Raw genomic sequence first — 14,643 nt, forward strand, 5'->3', positions numbered from 1 at the left:
TTGATTTGCCTCGTTTAGTTTCTTAATTTAATTCCTTTACTCATAGAAAAATAAAAAACGATATCGTCTAATGAAAGGGAAATTAAGTTTGCTATATTTGAACGCAATAAAATTTCACAGAAGTTCCCTTAAAAATAAAAATAACTCATAGAAGTTGTCTTCGTAAACATAGCTCAATTGGGTTGGTTGGCAGGGAGGTTGTGTATGTATGATTAGGGTTTGAATGTTGGATTTCTCACTCATTCATGTGAATTTCTAACCACTCTTTTACTTGACAAAAAGAAAAAACACAGAAGTTAATAATAATAATAATAATAATTAACTGTCGTGCAAGCCATCCTCGGTGGATGATCTTTAAGTGGCTCACTAAGCCCTCTTCGAGTCTCCATGCCACCTTAGACTTTGCTTGTGAGTTTGAAGCGGAAGAGAGGGGAGGGTTTGGAGAAAATAAGAAAGAAGTAATTGGAAGAAATAGAAGACATTGGGAGAAAGAGTTTTGGGAGCTTATTTATTTCTTATTTTTTTAAAATATAAAACCCTCCTCCTTTGGGGAATAAAAAATTGTATTGGAGGAGAATTTTGGATGGTTTATATGAATTCTTCAAATTTAATATGTATTGTCATAATATTCTTAGAGTCAGGATCCATTGACACCAGGTGTCAACGAATTCGTTAACACCAAATCACATCCGTTGATTTTATTTGATCTAAAGGCTAATATTTGTTTACTTAAGACTATTATTTACCATTTCTTATTATGATTTTAATTTCCTAATTTGTTCTACCGGTTTCTCTCTCTAATTACTCGTGATTTTAATTCCATTAAATAATTTTGTTTTGCATGTGCAACAAACTACTTCGTTTCTTCTTTCATGAAAATAATTTTGCTGCACATTCATCTAATTACTCCGTTTCTACTTCATCTAATTACTCGTGATTTCAAATTCATCTCCTTCCCGTGTTTGCACATGCTCAAACATGTCACCAATCTAATGTGCTGCTCAAGAAAATGAAAGTCCCACTATTCCATTGTGGTGTAGATCAATTGAATCAAAGATTAGAATATAAATATATTTAACCTAATTTCATATTTCAATTACAAATCAATTTTTTGTCCACAATCACACACGTTATTTTGACCCATATTTTGTTCATCATCTCTTCTCATTATCGATAAAAATTAAATTAAGTCATTGAATCAAAATGGTAGAATTGTGTGCCACATAATAATACAAATCATAATTTTATCTGCAACGGATTGTTGAATTGATTCTATCTACCACACCATATCACCAATACAAAATAACGTGAATTGTTTTTTTTTTTTTCATAACCTAAATTGTTGGATGCACTTTTTGAAATTTTCATGAAAGAAGAAACGAAGCAGAAGAAATGTTTGCTGCACATGCAAAACAAAATTATTTAATGGAATTGAAATCATGAGTAATTAGAGAGAGAAACTGGTAGAGCAAATTAGGAAATGAAAATCACACTAAGATATGGTACATGATAGTCTTAAGTAAACAAATATCAGTCTTTGGATCAAATAAAATCAACGGATGTGATTTGGTGTTAACGAATTCGTTGACACCTGGTGTCAATGGATCCTGACTCATATTCTTAAAATAAAAAATATATTAATCATAAGTCTTAATTTATCACTCTCTAAACATGTTTAGAGAGTGATAAAATAAAAAATATACAAATACTCATTGTGAAAGGTTTCTCAATTTTTCTCTATATTTTTGTGCCCAACGCCCTTCCTTTCCCTCCCCTCCAAACTCCCAAACAAAGGCTTATTCAAGGTATCACATGCTACTTTTTGGCTACACTCATTGTTATTAAGCTTATTCAAGGTATGTTATTATTATTGAACTTTGTGTTATTTATTAAACTATTTTCTAGCTCTAATTCTTCTGCTAATAAAGAAAATCCTAAATCTTGTAAAATTTAAATATCAATAAACAAATAAATTAAGGCAAACGCTAACAATTTTCTAAGACTGGTGCTAGTTACACAAAAAAAAAAACAAGTTACACCCAAATTTATTTAAAATTTTATAATAATATCAAAATTGCCCTCTTCATGTAAATTTTTAAAAACCCCATCTTTTATGATCATTCTGAACCCTTACACCCTTTCATCCACAAATCACCATAGATGTGCAACCAATATCTGAATCAACATTTTTGTTATTGATCTGTACTATATTCATAAAGGTTAGTGAATTTCATGAATTTCATTTTCGATGAGTTTCTATTTGTTTATTGTTTGTTTTGGTATGAGATATGTTCAATTTAGGTTAGTGTAAATTAAGTTTACTTATGTTCAATCTAAGTTAATGTAAATTAAGTTTACTTATGTTCAATTTAGATTAATGTAAATTTAGTTTACTTATGTTCAATCTAGGTTAATGTAATTTTAGTTTACATGTATATAAGAGGTTAGTGTAAATTCAGTTTACTTACGTTCAATCTAGGTTAATGTAAATTAAGTTTACTTATGTTCAATCTAGGTTAATGTAAATTCAGTTTACTTACGTTCAATCTAGTTAATGTAAATTTAGTTTACTTATGTTCAATCTAGGTTAATGTAAATTTAGTTTACTTACATTCAATCTAGGTTAGTGTAAATTCAGTTTACATGTATATATGAGGTTAGTGTAAATTCAGTTTACTTACGTTCAATTTAGGTTAATGTAAATTAAGTTTACTTATGTTCAATCTAGATTAGTGTAACTTATTTTTTTGGGATGTGACTAGCACCAGTTATTTTCTAACGCCACCAGTTAATCAATAAAGGAAAAAAAATATATGTATTAGAAAGTCAACATTATAAGTGTAGTTTTTCAGATATTTGACTATAGAAGGGTATTTGGTTGGTTCTATTATGAACTGAAAAAGCTTGATCAACTAAAGTCAACATATCTCCTCCCTGTATGTCTGCACATTTTCCTTTTTCCTTGTTGCTTCCATTCCTTTTCCCTCAAAGCTAGCTAACCTGCTCGTGAAACTACTAAGTAATTAACTTTTCTTCATCTTTAAATATAAGTGTGCAATGCAATGATTCCCTCTTCTCTTTCAACATCTATATATGTATTAGACGTTCAAATTGTGTAATGGCACAATCACCGAGTGTTTCTCGTGCCTTTGGACATTCCGGGAGGAATTTCAATTCCAAATGTTTCAAGCTCTATCAGATGTGTCGGAGGAGAGTCTATTAGAATCAATTCTGATGTTCTCACCTTACAACTGGTTTGCTCCTATTTTCCTTAAATATAATCATGTTCATATCTTATTTCTTTTCAAAGTGGGACTTGAGATTTCCCAATAGTAATAATCTTTTGTTCAAAATAAATCAGGAATAGACTATCTAATTGCTGTCTAGTGCACTAGTTCTGCAATGTTGCACTTGCCAAGTAAATGTGTACATGGATACTCCCAAATAGGAGGTCTCAAGTTCGAACTTGTGAAAATCAAATTCACGTGGAGAAGAAGTGAACATAGCTGACGGGACTACTCTGAACGAGAAAACTTATGGATATCCGGTATCCAAAAACAAAAAATAGAAATAAGAAATGATACAAGGAAATTAGAAAAGAAGGTTTTTACATAAATACTTGCATAGCAAGAAATAGAAAAAATAATTCATTAGATTGTACGAAAAGTAGTAGCGTTGTCAACAAAAAATAATGGGAAAATCTCATTTTTTATGATTTTGACTGAACAACTATATCGTAAGAAAAATGGTTTGTACCGAAACAGAACCCACAATTACCACGGTTAAGTATAACTAAACTTGTAAGACCATGTTTTTATTGCACTATTACAGATGTTGGAACATTTCAACCGTGAAATGCGCCGGCCTGGGCGGCAAAACTGCATCCGGTCACTTTTATGCTTCATTTGGGTTACATTTCCAAGGTACAAAAAGATTTGGCTTCAATTGTCCATCTGGCTTATGATGGATGGTTCATCAAACGCTATACCGTTGAATTAGAAAAGTATCATGGTGAACTCTATGATCATGTCAAAGAAGCTGTGCCATCATCATGGGACCCTGAGGCAGTGGCAAGGTTAGACCCTGGTATTGAATATATGTTTGGCACATGCAATAGATATGTTCTATTATTTTTTATTAGCCACAGCCCACAGGGATGTACTACAAGTGCACATGGGTGGGTATTCCGGTCAACGATTCAAATTGTAGTACTGGTAGTAGTAACAACTCCCTGTATTAAAAGGATGTATTCTATTAAAAATCGTGCGTTTCTCTTGCACTCTTACCATTTCACAAAACCTTTATCATGGTAGGTACTAATAGTGTCTACTCACTTCTTTCTATCAACGTAACTATAATAACAAGTAACAAGTCATCCTAACAATAAATCAAGTTTTTATACATATGCAAGTTGATATCCGTTCTTTTTGTCAATTTGAACCTATTTTATTTTTGACGAGATATAATGAATGAAACAACTTCACTAATCGCACCTAAAATTTCATCCAATTTTTTGTTAAGCATTCCTCTTCATTAATCATTCGACTGTGAAACTCTTTCCTATGATGCAAATAACATTGAAGTTGGGATGTCATTGAGTGAAACTATTGACAATCTATATTTGTAACTTCACAATGAGAAAAAAAAAGTTATACCAATTCATGCAAGGTTCATTGAACGTTTTGGAACTCAAGTCATTGTCGGGGTTAGCATGGGAGGAAAGGATGTGCTATATGTTAGACAAGAAGATACATCAGATCCCCATGATCCAGCTAGTATTCAAAAACTTTTGACAGAAACAGCTAGCCTGAAGTTCATGGATTCTGCAAATAGTCATCATGTGGCTTCTCAAGACTTAAGTAACATAAAAGAGGTACCGTGGACATCTTTATTTTGGCCTTGCTGCATGCTTTGTTGGAAATCAAAAATAAGAATTATAAAAAGTTTCAAGCTAAAAATTGTTTTGAATGAAAATTTACGTATTGATTTAATTCTAAGGCAGGACTTGTAGAAAACCCCTTCCGCCTCCAATTCCCCACAACATAAAAATCTTGGTATGCATGTTCTTTGCATATTTATAAGTAACAAAGTTGTTATCCCCTTAAAAAATTGTTTTTGACCATATACTTTTCAAAACTGAAACTGTAAGAGCAGTTTCTTTCTCTTGTTTATTGACTCATGTGTAATTGTTTGACGTAATTTCCTAGTTATACTTCTACTTTTCTTAACTCATGGTCTTACATGGTTTTTTTTTTTCGTAAGCAAATGTTATAAGCTAGTGGTTATGTTAGTTTTCAAGGTTTATACCAGACCTCCTGCTTAAAACTCTTTCGGCGACCCTTAAATCACCAACCGAGCTACCTACATTACATACTTGTTAAAACAAATGAAAATTAAACGTCTTATTTGCATATAGAAATGTATCTTGCATTACATCTTGAATTGTTCACCCAATATAGATATTTTCTTATATCAAAAAATGATTATTCATTTTATGTATTTCCAGCTGTAGACAATGACTGGAATTTCCTTTGGTACCATTATGTACTGCCTTTAATCTTCCAATAAAATAACTCCCGGTGAAATTTTAAATTTTGTCTGCTGTGTTATTGGGTTGATTATTCATTTTATATCTTAATATCTGTACTGCATTTGTCTCTATATCCCTGTTGGGCAATGTGATGGGTGTTACAAACAAAATAGAGTTAATTTTAAAATTTCCTGATTGTATTGATCAGCTATTAAAAACTCACTGGGGTTGCAGAATCTTTTTGAGATACACATTAGGAGGGGTGGAAGCAGTCAAAATATGAACCATAGTGAATGGTTAGATACTATTGACACAGAGCCTGACGTCATATCAATGCATCTTCTCCCTCTGACAACCCTTTTGTCAGGTATCCGTGGAGTAGGATTTATGAGCCATGCTATAAACCTCTATCTTCGATGTAAGTAATTATTTTATTTGTTTTGTTGCACAAATATTTGACAGAAAAGTAAATATGTGTGCCTTTAATTTAAGAAAAAAAATGGTATACCTGCCTGTTGAAATTGGCTTCAAATTTGTGGTCTGGAAGAACAGAGAAATCGTGACACGATTTTGGAATCGTGACACGATTGGAGGTGCCGTGAGCCAAGTTTGCTGGATGCAAAATCGTGGCACGATCTTGGGAAATCGTGACACGATTCAGAAACTTGTTGGTTAAGTATCACTGATAAGGACTGGTCAACCTGGGGACCGTTGCAGATCGTGACACGATCTAGGGAAATCGTGGCACGATTTCTTCAGGGGAAGACTAGTATATATTGTGTTCTTGTGCTTTTTTGAAGAGAACCTTAAGAGAGCTTAAGAGAGAAATCTTGGAGATCAAAGAGGGGATCCTATGGGGTGTGTGCCTTTGATGAGAGAGTCTCTTAGGTTGGGAAAAACATTGTAATCACCTTGGGATTTTGGGTTCATAGTGTGAGAGTGGGAAAATACCAAAGGGTAGTTCTAGGGTTTGTTCATGTGTAAAGCTTGATAAGCTAGAGTCTTGTAACCTTTTGTAACACTTCACATATTGGATTGGAGAGCTGCTCTCTCCCCCAGATTAGGCCATATTGGCTGAACTGGGTCAACAATCTTGCTCGGTGTTTTGTTCTTTCCTTTTACCGCTTATCTTGTTTGTGCTTTGGAATCTCTTGTGTGGTTTTGCTATACACTAGCTTAGGGCTGTTTTGTTGTTATTGGCTTGGAGACCATTTGTTCTCATTGATTATCACTATCACTTGCTCCACACATCTTTGGTTTATTTCATTGGTGTGAAGGTTTCTTTGGAACCAGATTCACAACACTGCCAATAAAGAATAAATTGATAATCCAAGGAAACACAGTTGATCGCTTTTTCTTGTTTAGCACACTGAAAGAAATATTGAATTGTGCACATCTATCGCAAAGCTTAAAGAGGTTAGATGGGATAAACCATTAAACCTCTCAGAAGAAAATGTAATAATCTCTCTCTGAAACTAATTTAACTGAACCTGCAAAAAAAAAATGTGACTACTGAAACAGACAAACCTTCAATGGAAGACCTCCATCGGTTTTTAGAGTTTCAGCTACCAAGACAATGGGCCCCTGTACTTGGCGAGATACATCTTGGTTCTTACCGGAAGCATCAAGTGAACACCTGGCTACGTTTTAGTATCTTGGGTCCTAAGCTTTACATAAATACAACTCCAGTAAGTTTTCCATCTTGGATTTTTAATGTTTATTGAGTTAGTGTTTCCCATGCTTTCAATCTGCTGGTACACTGTGAGGCTTGGAAGATGCACAAGTGAGACAAGTCTTGCATCATGCATAAGCTAGTTTTCACCATTGGATCAATAAATCCCACAATTAAATTAAATGAGAAATGATATGACTTTTTGAACTAATGGCGCAAAGGACACTTGTGCATGATGCAAGACCATTTTCCTTGTGTATGTTGGACAAAGCCTACTTTGAGTTCCTCTAATATTTTCTACAATTGCATTGGGTCCTTATTTTCTTGATGGCAGGTAGATGTAGGTAATAGACCAGTAACTGGCCTTAGATTACAATTGGAAGGGAGTAGAAGCAACCGGTTGGCCATTCATCTGCAGCATCTAGCTTCCTTACCCAAGTCCTTACCACTTGCAGACAATGCAAATGCATATTTATCTTGTGACTCATACAGCTGTACCTTCCATAAGAAAGTGAAACGGAACTGCTTTTCATATGTTTGCACCGCTCCCGTTGAATCGGATGATAGCCTTTCCATTGTCACAGGAGCTCAGTTACAAGTTGAAAAGAAGTGACTCCTTTTACGGCTGCGCTTTTCCAAAGTTATTGGTGCTACGCTTCAGAAGCCACCTGAGTGGGATCAATCCCCCAATAGTGACCTGTCCAGGAGCAAGTTTTGGGACATCACTTCTTGTATTCCCAAAGGGGGACATAGGAATTAGGAATCATCCAAAGCCTGGAGACGTGACCATTGGTTCTGCTGTATATCCTACTGGCCTCCCCGTACCAATAAATACACCTAAGCTTCAAAGGTATGTGGATCCAACAGAAATGATCAGAGGACCAGAAAACGCTCCAGGATATTGGGTTGTGTCCGGAGCAAAGCTTTCTGTACACAATGTGAAAATATATCTCCTTGTTAAGTATTCACTATTGCGCTTTGTTATACAGTCTGAGATCAAAGCTTCCTAAAAGTGCTTTAATGCTCAGTAGACCGAAGTTTGTTAAGTGCCACACTGGCTGCCAAGTTAGCTTATTTGGTGATGTTTTGCGCCAGAAGTTGTATTGGTTTTATTGGCACATGTATATGACAGAGTGTCTTTGACAACATTGATGTGTATAAAATTTGAGTTTGTGAAGTTTTTTTTCTTCTGAAATAGATTTTGGAAGTTTCTTCTGAAATAGATTTGAGTTTGAAGTTTTTTTTTTCTTTTGGAAACAAATTTGAGTTTGTAAAGTTGATTTGATTAAAATTGAGGTTGAGTGATATTTGTATTTAAATAAACATGGTAGTTTTCTGTGTCTATTGTCATTTCTACACACATGGTAAAATATGATTTGATAAACACATAAAAAAATGATTTAGAACCTTTTTAAACCTTTATTCTTGTCCGTTTATTGAAGACCTAAATCTAAATCACTTTAACCGGAGTTTTTCAGCTTAATAACCTCTTTTGTTGTACTTATCCTTTTTGCTTTATGGGTTGGGATTTTATGAATCATCTCTTTGTTTTTATTGTGACTAGATGTTTTACTTGGTTATGCAGCGTTTTCTCCAACATTGCTCTTGTAGAACAAAAGAAAGAAAAAAAGAAAAAAAAAAAGTCAATTCAAGGCAGTATGGACCTACAGAATCAATATTATCAGGCAGCCTAAAAATTACGCCCAAGACTGATTTTATCAGCAACTTCTTTTGAGGTTTTGATTTTGGTATTGGCATTTTTACATGTCCTCTTTTGAGATCCAAAAAATCAAATGTTTTTTGTCTAAAGTATAGACCAAATACATTTGACTTTCTGATTTCTTTCTGCTTATATTTTGTTACGGAAATGAATCATCAATCATCGGTAATTTTATAAAAAATAACAAGACTTATTGATATATTTTGGTACTTGTAAGTAACCTTAAAACTAAAATTAAAAATGAAATTTGGTAGTACAGAATTCACCCCTTTCCTGTTTCCTCAAACAATATAATGGTAGGTGTGAATGGTCTGAAATGGAAAAACTTGATCCACAAAAGTCCACATCTCCCTTCCTGTATGTCTTCTGTAAGTTATCCTGTTTCCTAGATGCTTCCCTCCCTTTTCCAGCAACCAAGTCTTTCCCCCCTCCCCCAAAAGGATCAGTTAAACTCAATCTTTAACTTGGCTTCATCTTTAGTTGAGTAATGACACAATCACCAAGTGTTTCTGATTTTGAAGCAGCCCAAAAAGCAATAAACACACTTGGTTTGGGTTTTGATTTAACACAAGATATTAACTTTGACAACTGTAAGACTGGTTCACAGTTAATCCTCACCGATGAAGAAGAGAGCCGTCGTTTGGAGATTCCGGGAGGGGTTTCAATTCCTGATGTGTTGGAGGAGAATCTATTAGAATCAATTCAGATATCCTCACCTTGGAACAGGTTTGTTTCTACTTTGCACGAAAATAGGACTAAGCATGGGATTTTTAACAAATTTAAGGTAATAGGAGTATATTAATATAAATTTAAAAATATAAATATAAGACTTGAATTACTGAATAGGAGACTAGAATCTGTATTGAATTGCTTCATTAATTAAACTCTTAGTTAAATTGATAATAATAATAATAATCTTTGTTCAAAATAAATTAGGCATTCTCTATCTAGTTACTCCTTAGTGGGTTAGCTTAGCGAATTTGCTCTAGATTTGCAATCTTGCGGTTGCCAAGAAATGTGTACATGGATACTCCCAAATGACAGGTCTCAAGTTCGAACTTGTGATAGACAAATTCACTTGGAAAGGAAGGGAATTGGTACACACAGTTGACACGACGAGACTACTCTGAATGAGAAAACTTATGGATTTCTTATATCCAAAGAAAAAGAATAGAATCAAGAGATGATATAAGGAAATTAGAATAGAATATATTTATGTATTAATAAGATAGTAAGAAAAGTATCAATGTTTAACAAAAGAATGGGAAAATCTGAACAAAGATATTGTTTATAGATATATGAAGTGGTGCGTACCCAAGCAGAACCCATGATTAACACTTTTAAGACCATGTCTTTAATGTGTTGTTTCAGATGTTACAACATTTCAACCGTGAAATGCGCCTGTCTGGCAAAATTGCATCCGGTCACTTTTGTGCTTCATTTGGGATATGTTTTCAAGGTTTAAAAGAATTGGATTCAATCGTCCATCTTGCTTATGATGGCTGGTTCATCAAACGCTATACCGTTGAATTAGAAAGATATCATGGTGAACTCCACGATCATGTCAAAGAAGCTGTGCCATCATCATGGGACCCTGAAGCTTTGGCAAGGTTAGACCCTGGAACTGCATTTGTTTGGCACATGCAATAGATATGTTCTATTATTTTTTATTAGCCACAGGATTGTACTACAAGAATAGAAGAACACGTGGGTAGGTATTTGGGATAATGGTTCAAAAGTAGTAGTAGTAAAAACTCGCCGGATTAAAATGAAGTATTCTATTAAAAATCGAGTGTTTCTCTTGCATACTTACCATTTCAAAAAACCTTTATCATGATAGGTACTAATAGATTCCTAAATAATCTAGTCACTTCTTTCTATCAACTAAGAGTAACAAGTAACAACAATTCATCCTAACAATAAACCAAGTTTGTAAACATATGCATGTTGATATCCTTTTTTTGTCAATTTAAACCTATTCTATTTTAGACCAGATATAATGAATTAAACCAACTTCGTTCACACCTCAAATTTCATCGGAAATTTTTTTGTGTTGCTGTTCATTGATTATTTGACTGTGAAGCTCTTCCCTATGATGCAAATAGCACTGTGATTAAGGGTTGTCAATGACTGAAACTATTGACAGTCTATATTTGTAACTTCACAATGATAAAATAATTTATGCCGATTCATGCAAGGTTCATTGAACGTTTTGGAACTCATGTCATAGTCGGGGTGAGCATGGGAGGAAAGGATGTGCTATACATTAGACAAGAAGATACATCAGATCTCCATGATCCAGCCAGTATCCAAAAACTTTTGACAGAAACAGCTAGCACGAAGTTCATGGATTCTGCAGATAATCATTGCTTGCCTTCTCAAGACTTAATTAACATAAAAAAGGTACCATGGACATCTTTGTTATGACCTTGCTGCATGTATTGTTGGAAATGAAAAAGAAGTATTATAAAAAGTTTCAAACTTGTTTGTTTTGAACAACTTTGAATGAAATTTATGTATTGGTTTTGATTCTAAGGCGTTACTTGTAGAAAACCCTTCCCTTTTCATTCCCCCACAAAAGATAAAATCTGTAAGCTTGTTCTTTGCATATTTATGAGTAACATAATGTAGTTGTTCCCATAAAAAACTATTTTCTGGCCGTATGCTTTTTTAAATTCAATTTGTAAGAACATTTTCTTTTAGTTGGTTATTAATATCCTTGTAATATTTTGAGCTGATTTTCTAGTTATAACTTTTATTCATTTTTAAGGAGTAAAGTTGGAGACAAATTTATATCATACTGTGGTATTTCATTTGTTTTTTGTAGGGAATTGTTACTGGTTGTGTTACTTTCTATGGTTTGGACCCTAAACTGCCATCTTAAAACTCCTTTGCTGTCCCTTACTTCACCTACAGATCTACCTACATGTTAAAATGAATGCTAATTAAATTTCTTATTTGCTTATAGAATCTATCTTACATTTCATCTGGAATTGTTCATACAGTATAGATATCTTATTCTATCAAAGGATGGTTGTTCATTTTATGCATGTTGATCTGTTCACATGGTTGAACCTTCCTTTAGTACAATTATTTACTACCTTTAATTTTCTATTCTTATCTTGTTGTATCTTCCAATAAAATAACACCTTGTAATTTTGTCTGGTGTGTTATTGTGTCAATGTCCTCTCTGAAGAAACTTGTGTAAGATAGTTAATTATTAGCATCACCATACTAATATTTATGTTCAATGTAATAAAACTAAAATTGTATGTTAAAAAAAAAAAAAATTGTAAATTTCCTGTTTGCATTGATTATCCATTAAAAAAATTATTTCACTGGGGTTGCAGAATCTTTTTGAGATGCATATTAGGAAGGGTGGAAGTAGTCAAAAGATGTCTCATAATAAATGGCTGAATACTATTGACTCGGAACCTGACGTCATTTCAATGCATTTTCTCCCCCTTACAGCCCTTTTGGGAGGTATCCATGGAGCTGGATTTTTGAGCCATGCTATAAACCTCTATCTTCGATGTAAGTAATTATTTGATTTGTTTTATTGCGCGTATATTTGACGGAAAAGTAAATGTGTGCTTTTAATTCTATCTAAATTTAAGAAAATGATCTATAAAATGTAGCAGATTATGTCAAGAAAAATGGTATACCTACCAATAAAGAATAAATTTGTAATCCAAGGGAACACAATTGATCAAATTTTCTTGTCTGGCACACTGGAAGAAATAGTCAATTGTGCTCTTCTATAGCAAAGTTTAAAGAGGTTAGATTGGATAAACCATTAAACCTCTCAGAATATAAAGTGATCACTCTCTGAAACTGATTTAGCTGAACCTGATATAAAAATGTGACTATTGAAACAGACAAACCTTCAGTTGAGGACCTCCATCAGTTTTTAGAGTTTCAGCTACCAAGACAATGGGCCCCTGTAATTGGCGAGATACATCTTGATTCCTACTGGAAGCATCAAGTGAACACCTGGTTACGATTTAGTATATTGGGTCCTAAGCTTTACATAAATACAACTCCAGTAAGTTTTCCATCTTGTAAAATATAAAAATTCATAAAAGTATTTTGGGAACAGGTATGTTCTGACTACTATCATACTAGTTACTAGTAACACTGGTAGAATATTGGTTCTATGCTTCATAAATTGAATATTTTAACTTTGCATCCTTTTTTTCTTAATGGTAGGTAGATGTAGGTAAAAGACCAGTAACTGGCCTTAGATTACAATTGGAAGGGAGTAGAAGCAACCGGTTGGCCATTCATCTGCAGCATCTGGCTTCCCTACCCAAGTCCTTACCACTCGCGGACAATGAAAATACTTATTTATCTTGTAACTCGTACAGCTGTAACTTCCATAAGAAAGTGAAATGGAACTGCTTTTCATATATCTGTACTGCTCCTGTTGAATCGGATGATAGTCTTTCCGTTGTTACAGGAGCTCAGTTGCAAGTTGAAAAGAAGTGTCTTCTTTTACGGCTGTGCTTTTCCAGAGTTATAGGTGCTACCCTTCAGAAGCCACCTGAGTGGGATCAATCTTCCAATCTTAGCCAGTCCAGGAGCAAGCATTTGGGCATCACTTCTTTTATTCCCAAAAATAAACATAGGGATCATCCAAAGCCTGGTGAGGTGTTCATTAGTTCTGTTGTGCATGCTATCAACCTCCCTGCACCGATAAATGCACCTAAGCTTCAAAGGTATGTGGACAAAATGGAAATGGTCAGAGGACCAGGAGAAACTCCAGGATATTGGGCCGTGTCCGGAGCAAAGCTTTCGGTACACAATGGGAAAATCTATCTCCTTGTTAAGTATTCACTATTGAGCTTTAGTTATACAGTATGAGATCAAAGTTTCCTTAAAGTGATTTAATGCTCAGTTGGCCTCCTCTTGAAGTTTGACAACATTGATTTGTATAATACTGTAAAAAAAAAATTATTTGTATAGAATTTGAGTTTCTAAAGTTGATTTGATTAAAATTGAGTTTGAGTGATGATATATATTTACACAAACAGGTTGGGTTCTAAGCTACCATATCCTTATTCGTTATAATCATTACGGATACGGTTACCCAGCATATGGTAGCTTTCCGTGTCTATTGGGACCTTTACCCATTGTGATTCATACCCACATGGTAAAATAAGTTTACAGAATGAATACTCAATAAATTCATTAAAAAAAATGAATCTAATACCTTTTTAAACCCAAGTCCAAATCACTTGAACCGGAGTTTTTCTGTTTGATAAACCTTTGTATATCTTTTTTGCTTTTTGGGTTGAGTTTTTTTTAATCTTTCTTTGTTTTTATGACTAGATTTTTACTTTGTATTGCAGCTTTTTCTCCACCTTTCCTCATGCTGCAGAACAAAAGATGGAAAAAGTCAAATCAACGCAGTATGACCAAACAGAATCTGCATTATTAGGCAGCCCAAAAATTACGTCCAAGCACAAACCTTAGAAACAAAAACATGAATAACAAACCAACCGCAGCTGCACCACTCAATGCTTATCTTAAGAGTAGCTTATTTTTTAGGTTTTGATCTTGGTACCTTATATAATTTGCGTAAGTTTTAGACCAAATATATTTGACTTTTGCTTAGATTTTGTTATGGAGTGAGTAATAAATAATTTTATTAAAAATAACAAAATTGATTGATATCTTTTGGTACATGTAAATAGCCATAAAACTAAAACTAAAATGAAA

General features: G+C 33.8%; 2 protein-coding genes across 2 annotated transcripts; both read left to right on the forward strand.

Moving 5' to 3' along the window:
* Positions 1 to 2,902: 2,902 nt before the first annotated feature.
* Positions 2,903 to 8,379, forward strand: LOC11427087 (MACPF domain-containing protein At4g24290). The gene is made up of 6 exons (XM_039828848.1): positions 2,903 to 3,254; positions 3,362 to 4,075; positions 4,669 to 4,873; positions 5,765 to 5,948; positions 7,052 to 7,218; positions 7,537 to 8,379. The coding sequence occupies exons 2-6, from the start codon at positions 3,897 to 3,899 to the stop codon at positions 7,813 to 7,815; spliced, it is 1,014 nt and encodes a 337-aa protein (XP_039684782.1). The 5' UTR covers positions 2,903 to 3,254; positions 3,362 to 3,896; the 3' UTR covers positions 7,816 to 8,379.
* Positions 8,380 to 9,182: 803 nt separating this feature from the next.
* Positions 9,183 to 14,458, forward strand: LOC11436284 (MACPF domain-containing protein At4g24290). The gene is made up of 6 exons (XM_024773462.2): positions 9,183 to 9,648; positions 10,294 to 10,532; positions 11,121 to 11,325; positions 12,273 to 12,456; positions 12,801 to 12,967; positions 13,132 to 14,458. The coding sequence occupies exons 2-6, from the start codon at positions 10,294 to 10,296 to the stop codon at positions 13,783 to 13,785; spliced, it is 1,449 nt and encodes a 482-aa protein (XP_024629230.1). The 5' UTR covers positions 9,183 to 9,648; the 3' UTR covers positions 13,786 to 14,458.
* Positions 14,459 to 14,643: the final 185 nt, after the last annotated feature.

The sequence above is a fragment of the Medicago truncatula genome, chromosome 8 (genome assembly GCF_003473485.1).
Source record: "Medicago truncatula cultivar Jemalong A17 chromosome 8, MtrunA17r5.0-ANR, whole genome shotgun sequence".
Lineage (NCBI taxonomy): Eukaryota > Viridiplantae > Streptophyta > Magnoliopsida > Fabales > Fabaceae > Medicago > Medicago truncatula.

Bases quoted from the DNA above. Each gene is read 5' to 3' on its own strand.
- LOC11436284 (XM_024773462.2), top strand. From the start codon at position 10,294: ATGTTACAACATTTCAACCGTGAAATGCGCCTGTCTGGCAAAATTGCA. The intron at 12,457-12,800 runs GTAAGTAATTAT...CTATTGAAACAG, and splicing joins TATAAACCTCTATCTTCGAT to ACAAACCTTCAGTTGAGGAC. The intron at 12,968-13,131 runs GTAAGTTTTCCA...TCTTAATGGTAG, and splicing joins TTTACATAAATACAACTCCA to GTAGATGTAGGTAAAAGACC.
- LOC11427087 (XM_039828848.1), top strand. From the start codon at position 3,897: ATGCTTCATTTGGGTTACATTTCCAAGGTACAAAAAGATTTGGCTTCA. The intron at 4,076-4,668 runs GTTAGACCCTGG...AATTCATGCAAG, and splicing joins GACCCTGAGGCAGTGGCAAG to GTTCATTGAACGTTTTGGAA. The intron at 5,949-7,051 runs GTAAGTAATTAT...CTACTGAAACAG, and splicing joins TATAAACCTCTATCTTCGAT to ACAAACCTTCAATGGAAGAC.